Source organism: Rhododendron vialii, chromosome 12a, assembly GCF_030253575.1.
Source record: "Rhododendron vialii isolate Sample 1 chromosome 12a, ASM3025357v1".
Classification (NCBI taxonomy): Eukaryota; Viridiplantae; Streptophyta; class Magnoliopsida; order Ericales; family Ericaceae; genus Rhododendron; species Rhododendron vialii.
Window position 1 is genome coordinate 16,227,435 of NC_080568.1, and position 8,041 is coordinate 16,235,475.

Below are 8,041 nucleotides of genomic sequence, written 5' to 3' on the forward strand. Positions count from 1 at the left end.
TCGATTGTTGCTAAGAAATCAATTGGGAACCTTAACGAGAAAGTTTCCCTGAGGCAGAGCGGTGGGTGGACCCATTAATTTTTTAGGAGTATTTCTCTTTGTCTTGTTATTGACAATTCAAAAAGACTACTAATTGTTTAACAAAAACTTACCAAAAGAAAAAAAAAATCAGTAATGAGACCCATACAAAATTAAAGAATACATACTCCGACAAATTTGTGTGACGTGTCCAAAATTATCCGGGCATATAAAATCCCCTTACATACGGGTCAAAACATGTTGGACAATTCTAAACATATGTGTAGTGGCGAAGCTAGGAATCGAAGTCGGAGGGAGCAGAAATATTAATGAAAATTTTGGTTCTATGATTTTTTCAAGACTAAATCCACTATGAGACGATTTTGATAAATTGAAGGATTAATCTCAAGTATTGTTGCTATTTTATTATTCGGCGAACACATTATCGTTATTGTACGGTATCATTTATCACAATTTATTGTTTTCAAAATGAAAAGTGATCTTACTTTTAATTAAGTTTCTAAGTTTTTATCAATATTTATAAGAAAATATGTAAAAATATACTCCAAAATATGAAATTGGATGGGCCCACTATATACCTCCACCCTTGAATTTGTGGGTCCGAATCTATAAATTTTCATTATTGTAGATATGTGAACTATATATGACATTTCCTTGAAGAATTGTGTTACCATTAATATTAAAAAATGTACTCCAGTATAAACAGATAAATATTTTTTCAAATCTTATTCACTGATCGAAAAGTTTCAATTAAAACTTTTCTTTGGTGTAAAAAAAGTTATGAAAAATCGTTTAAGAGAATACACCGCTTTTGAGCTGAACATTTGGCACAATTTTTTTTTTCTTAAAAGAACGTTTGGAGACGTAAAAATAATGTACAGTATTTATTTTGTTCAGTTGTTAGAGCTAGCATCTCAAACATCCTAAACAAACTTAAGTTTTACCAAAATGGCTATCCCGAAACTAAATGGCATGACCCAACAACGACTCAAGTGGAGCTCACTAGTTTTCGAGTCACTGTAGCACTGGGCAGCTTCGATTTTCGTCCCTAGATATCTCTCTCTCACACACGCAAACTCATCCAGACCCAACCGGTGAGCTCCTCCACAATCGATCATCCTCGCTCCTTCACCTCCACAACCGTCAACATCCTACACCGCTACAACCGATATCCTCCTTAACCGAGTGGGTCCGGTCGATGTGCGAACCACTCCCTCCCTAGGTTGGCCATGGCTCGATGTTTGTGAAAGTAAAACCAAGGGATTTGCGGTGAGATGAGAAAATTAGGCTCTGTTTGGAACCTAAAGAAAATAAAATAAAGAAAAGAAAAAGATAAAGGGAGGAAAATGAGAGAAAAATGGGCTGGAGGAAAATTTTATTACTCACTGAACTCGGAATTTTTTTTTTCTTTTTCTTTTTCTCTTCCAACCAAATAATGGAAGGGAATTTTTTTTAATTTTCCTTTTTTTTTTTTCATAAGTTCCAAGGTTTTGGGCCTGATTGAGGGAGTCAAGAAGTGTTTTCGGATAGAAAGTGAAAACGTTACACTGTCATTTGAACAGACTAATTAATGCCTATATTGTTATATCTAGTGACATATTTCAAGAGACATTTTGTTTAAGAACCGCTGAATAAGCTCTTAGATATTAAAACAAAAAAATTCAAAAATAAAAAAAGGAAATTTTCAGTTTGACCCCTCGTGATTTGGGCCGGGTGCGGATACCCCCTCCCCCTTTGAATATCAGCACATAACATCTCCTGGTTTGTGGACCAATGTGCACGGTTACATTTTCCATCCGATTTGACAGAAAATGAAAAATGACGATAGTGCCCTCTTATATTTTTTGCCTCTTTCTTCTTCCCCATCTCTTTCTTCCTTTGTTCCTGTGTTTCTCACCCTTTTCTCAATTTTTCACATATATTCTCACAATTTTACACACAATCATAATACGTAGAGGTAATGGGAACAAAAAATACAAACGCCGCCATACACAATCCAAGCATAAAAGCTTTAATTGGATGTCATGAAAAAATAAACATCCATCAACATACCTAGTTGAATATAATCTCTTTTCCACCTAATAAAAATAAATAAATCCAGTCGAATGCCCCAAATCAAACCATTAGAATGCCATGGGAAAATTGTTGTAAAACCCTAATCAGAAATCAAATCTAAATGTGTATTGGTTTGATTTTTTTAAAATATGACTAAACATATATCTGTATACATACATATACATGTGTATATATATGGAGAGAGGGAGAGTGGGTGTGTGGGTGTGTGTGAGAGAGTTACAAAGTGGGGAAGCTGAATTGATGGCTGGATTAATACTTGGGTCTTCAATTTTGCCAAAAAGAAATTACCAAAACCAAAAACAGAGTGGGTGAATCGATTCAGTCGAACCAAATCAGAGGCTTCTGAGGATGAGAGAAAGAGAGAGAATGCTGCAGAGAGAAGAAGGAGTGAATGACCGACGATGGTCGTCGTGGCCAACGTCGGCGATGAGGACGAGGTTTGATTTTGCTTTGAGATTTCCGATTGGAGTTCATTGATTTGGGTTTGATATACATTTGGTAAAAGAATGAAGTTTTGTTGCATTTAGGGACCCAATTCATATATAGCTCTACAAAGTAACATATTCAAAAACCTACAAGTATAAAGTCTTCTCAATGAATATTCATGTATTTGTATACAGGTATGATTCAAAGAACATGAGAGAGAGAGATATGATGGAGGAATATTCTGAATATTACGGGTGTTCTGATGTGGGAAAAGAAGTGAGGAAAAAAAAGGATGGCACTTGTGTAATTTTGGAGATAGATTAGGGTATTTTGTTTCAAAATTGTTGTATACTTACATTCACTCTCAACACAGGCGAGTGAACCACACCTCCAGTCAAATTGGATGGAAAGTATAACTGTGCACATTGGCCCACAAATCAAGAGGTGTTATGTGCTGATATTCAAAGGGGGAGGAGGGTATCCGCATTCGGCCCCAAACCATAAGGGGTCAAACTGAAAATTTCCCAAAAGTAAAACGCTTGCAAGTTTTCATTGATTTGACAAATGTTACCAGAGAGAGCTCCCAGGTGTTCTCGAAACTAAGTCCTGGTCTATTTTATAATTATTTTTCGTTTAGTTTCAGGTTGTAGGCCTATTCCGATCGAAATGACATTAATGCGAAGAATCATTTATTTTTGGGGGAATTGGTGTTCAGTGGCCCTTGGGGCAAACTATTACCAAGTAATGGACATGTTTTTTTGAAATTGCTCTAATATGAAACGGAAAATCTTAATTGAGAGTACATGGAAAATATTTAATGTACCCCCACTATTGAAACCATAAAACCAATTCTCTTTTTCCCCTTTCCCATTAGTACGCAGCCCACCCACCCACCCACCCCTCTCTCTCTCTCTCTCTCTCGTTCCGACCCGGATTCCACCATGCCTCCAAACCCGACCACCGGCCTCACCATATCCAACACCGACTCTATTCACTCATTCCTCACCTCAGCCTCCTCCGACCCTCACCTCCCCCAAGACCTCCGTCAATCCGCTGCCGACATCTCCTCCCGTTCCTCCGTCCGGTTCACTCTTGGTAATTCCTGATGGAGTAATACAAGGCCCTCCGATCCATCTAGTTCGCTTCCAAACCTGATACCTGACCCGAAATCATCTGCCTCTTCTTCGGATTCGACTTTATCTTCACCTGCCCCAAACCTAGAGAAAAGGTAAGCCCCGTTTGACAACATGGCTTACACAATCTTGGCCTATTGCTCCCACTCAGATCTTCGCTCCTCCGTTGGATCCGACCTCGCCTTCGCTCAAATCGACGCCTTTGTCTTGTCTTTATCATATCCTTTTTGAAAGGTGTTTGGTAGGGATGTAATGGTGTTTTGCTGTAGTATTTGGATTGACCCTGAAAGAAAAATGGGTCTCTCTTTCAAAAATGGGAAAAAAGGGTTCAAAATTTATGTACTCATTCGGAATAATTAGTATTGCTCTTTTAATCACATAATATTACACTTTCAATTAAATTATATTGCTCTTTCAATCATATAATGTTGCGAGGAAAACCAAATTTGCAGCTGGAATCGAAGGAGTGCATGTAGGGAAAACAATTTTTATTTCGTTTGAGAGAGAATAAAACTGTATGTACATGAAATTTCAAATTGTGCGTTGATACTATAAAATTATCATACATAGCTTCCAAAATCCAAACTTACATCACCTGGACATCTAGGATCTTCTTGTGCTCGTAAGCCCAAGAAAGTCCAGCAAACCCAGCGCCGACAACCACGACGCTGGTGTCGGCGTAGGTGATCATATCCATCATGTACCTGCGAGCCATTTCTCGCGACACAATCGACTCCTTAATCGGACCGAACTTGAACAACTTAGAGAACTTAAGGCGGCGGCTAACATGGTGATGGCGAGGTGGTTGTTGTGTGCCTCGGTGGGTCAGACCGCGCCCAGTCGATGAACCACCTCCACCAGCGATAAATACACAACTACACGCATAAATCACTCTCTGTGCAAGAAGCATCATGGACATTAAACTATTATAGCAACTAATTGAGTAAAAGTTCTTTACAAAAATACACCAAAATCAGTCCCTAAAGACACACATAGAGCAGAGCAATTTAACCGACACAAGTACAGATCCACAACATAACAAACTCATCGAAAGGATCATGACAAACTTGGTAAATTGCATGATCAGTTCCATGGTGCCTTGCTTGGGCAGCAATTATCTCGTCACCTCCATCAATAATAACATAGTAATCGCATCGATTACTATTTGGATAACTTGCATGGTCTTTCATAAAACAAACGGATAAAGGGAGCATTAATCACCATAATAATACTGCAGCGCCAGAAGAACACAGGGATAAAACACAAAACAAAATAACTATCTGGAGTTATTAGTCCGAATATATTGACTATTGAATTTACAAATAAATCCAAGCACAAATGGAGAATATTGTCATATACATAAATTATGTACGGGGAGAATGCTACATTCCTAGGGGTAAACTAATGAAAGGAAAGGTCCAATGCATAATTATTTTATTTCTACAGTGTATTCATAAATCTACTTCTACATTTCTCATTAGTAACAGATTTTGTCAATAAAAGAATCCACATACAAAGCTAAGCACAACAGTAGCACTTGTTGGAAGCATCTACAGAATTCTTTATTTTTTTAGTAACATACCTTGGCGTATTTATGAGGGACAAAATATATAAGGGAATGGTCAATACCATGCGCAGAGAAAGCTCAGGAAAACAGCAATAAAACTAATAAATACACCCTCAATGGCAAATATATATTGGAAAGGAAAACACTACAAACAGGTCTATAAGCCTGGGGGAGGAACTATTTCACAAAATAACACACTATCAATAAAAACTATATTACTGGGCCTAGAGTCGCAACAACTTTCTAAATTTTATATTTCATAACTCTTAAACTCCACCACAACGCACGCATCTGGGAAATCTGGTCTGGTAAAATTACAAACGAAACAAATCAGAAACAAAACAAATTGACGAAACTATCTTTCTGTGTGTGTATACATATAGATATATATAGAGATTTTTTTGTAAACATATATCGAAGACAGAACTATAGCCTCCGTCAAAGTTGATAACTAACTATCTACAGCGTACAACAACCAGTACAAGAGATGCCTAAATATTTATAGGGAGAACTATAGCCTCCGTCGAGGTCGGATAGCAACAATCTATGGCGTACAACGGCGACAACCAACACAAGAAATGCCTCAATATAAACCAATCATATAGAAGAACCGATTTCTTGGAGAAGTTATGGGAAGAGATCGGGAAAACCTGACGAAGAAAAAGCATAAACCATTGAGATTCAGCCAGCAGAGGTCCCCATTGTGATGAACCGGAGCTCTAGAAACATTTATTTTCCTTCTTGAAGCGTGTATAAGAAATAGCGGTACTCAACCTGCATGGGGAACCGTGCACAATGCTATCATGACGATGTAAGCACAGTGCTGGAGTTGGAAAGACGAAATTACCCTTAGAGTTATAAGGAGAGCTCAGCAATTTGAAGGGCTCAATTGGAAAATTTGGCCCAAAAAATGGCAAGCCATTCAAATGGCTTCAAGGCTCTTTTACTTAACGGGATAGATAATGACATCCACAGAACAACCACCAAATTATTCCATAAGCTAAAATGCTAATGCCAAATTGAGCTATGGGACTAGCAAGATTAACACAGCCAAAGTGTAAGAGACAAGAATTCTAATACTCATTCCAAAGCTTACTACAGACTCGTAAAAGAAAAATATTTTCCCCGCACTAGTTGGTTTCAAACTGAGAAAAGGTAAGGCAAAATAGAAAGCCTATTTGAAACCAACGCCTCAAATAGAATCAAACTTCAAAGGACAATCAAGAAATTAAGTTTTTTCCACCCTCGAGAGTTGAATCTAGTAAATCTATCTTACAGAAATAATCTCAAAGGCAATGTTGTCCTTTTAAAGATTAAATCTTGGAAAAATTGTTTAGCTTCAAGAGGACGGGGTGGGGGGAAGGGAACTCCATGAGAAATACAGTAAAATATACCTGCCAAAAATTTATCATAGAATCAACAACATAAGATCAGTCCCGTTCCGAAATTCTGCAAAATTATCAAGAATATTAGAGAAGAACACATTACAAAATGAAGATACATCTAAGTTCGCTTTTGAAGTTTCACGTACCTCTGTAGACCTGTAGTTCTAGCTCATTTAGGTCATTGACAACAGGAACCCATATCTCTGTAACTCGATTCTGAAGGGCAGGAGATAGTTCCTTCTTCCCATAATCACCACCAGGATTCATTATTGCAAGAATCATAAAGTCAGGATGAGCCGTTATTTTCTCAAGATCAAGACATCCTTTCTCAGCCAAAGTTTGCAGGAAAAAAATAAAACAGAAATTTTTGAAAAATCCTCCAAACCATCAACAAAACCAAACAGATTTTCTCAAGATCAAGGCCTCCTTTCTCAACCAAAGTTTGCAGGAAAAAATTAAAACAAATTTTCGAAAAATCCTCCAAACCATCAACCGAACCAAACAGACTGGAAGAGTACAAGTAGATTGTCAATGCTCGATGGAAGTTACATTAAACAACCTGGACAGCCATGAAACAAACCGAAATAGACTGGGTGAAAACTACATACACACCACTTACCTTAAGGAGAACAAGCAAGTGAACATGTGCCGAAAAATGGGCAAAGAATATGCAGACAGCACTAGAAAACAATCACCTGCAAATTCCAAAAAACAGAAAAAAGCACCTGCCAATTCCAAAAAATTCGGTAAAGACTAAAAACAACAAATATATAAATAGAACCACGATGAACAATAAGAGTGTATGAATAATACCGAAAAACGGACAAAAGCACCTGCAAATTCCAAAAAGTTTGGTACAGACTAAAAGCAACGAATATATAAATAGAATCACGATGAACAATAAGAGTGCATGAATAATAACGATTCAAGAATTAAAAACATAAGAACCTGATCAAAGAAATACAAGAATTATGTTTTCAAATGCTGCAAATAGGTTAAAACAGAAGGGCGGAAGCTCTAGATTTTGATCTTGCTTTGCTTGTTGTGGCTTATTTGGAGAGAGCAAAATAGTAGAGATTTTGATTGGGTGGAGAGCATAGTTGTCAAATCGAGAATCGAATCGAGAATCGAAAAGGCCCATTTGCGAATCGTGAATCGTATCGAATCGTGAATCGTTCCGATTCAGTCAAATTCTTAAAAATGCATAAAAAATATAGATTTGAAGTTTGAATAATGATCTTGTGATCTAAATATGCAATACACTAGTTAAAAAGAAGTTTATTAGACTATGTTTTGCTTTTTTTATTTTTTGATAAAGGACTTTATATACTCTGATGTTTGGACACTCCATGGAACACATCTCCCACTGACTAATATATATATAAACACCCCACTACTAAAATATATATACTATA

General features: G+C 37.2%; 1 protein-coding gene across 2 annotated transcripts; it reads right to left on the bottom strand.

Annotated features, from left to right (window-relative positions):
* Positions 1 to 4,109: 4,109 nt before the first annotated feature.
* Positions 4,110 to 7,715, bottom strand: LOC131310187 (uncharacterized). Of its 2 annotated transcripts, none has more exons than XR_009195140.1 (2): positions 6,773 to 7,715; positions 4,110 to 4,569 (listed from the first exon to the last, which is right to left on the bottom strand). XR_009195140.1 is itself a non-coding variant. In XM_058337083.1 (2 exons), exons 1-2 carry the CDS (start codon positions 4,886 to 4,888, stop codon positions 4,261 to 4,263), a joined length of 456 nt encoding a protein of 151 aa, XP_058193066.1. In that variant the 5' UTR covers positions 4,889 to 6,502; the 3' UTR covers positions 4,110 to 4,260. The 2 variants fall into 2 exon arrangements, 1 of the variants encoding a protein (XP_058193066.1); XM_058337083.1 differs by lacking the exon at positions 6,773 to 7,715 and adding an exon at positions 4,742 to 6,502.
* Between the last annotated feature and the right edge of the window lie 326 nt (positions 7,716 to 8,041).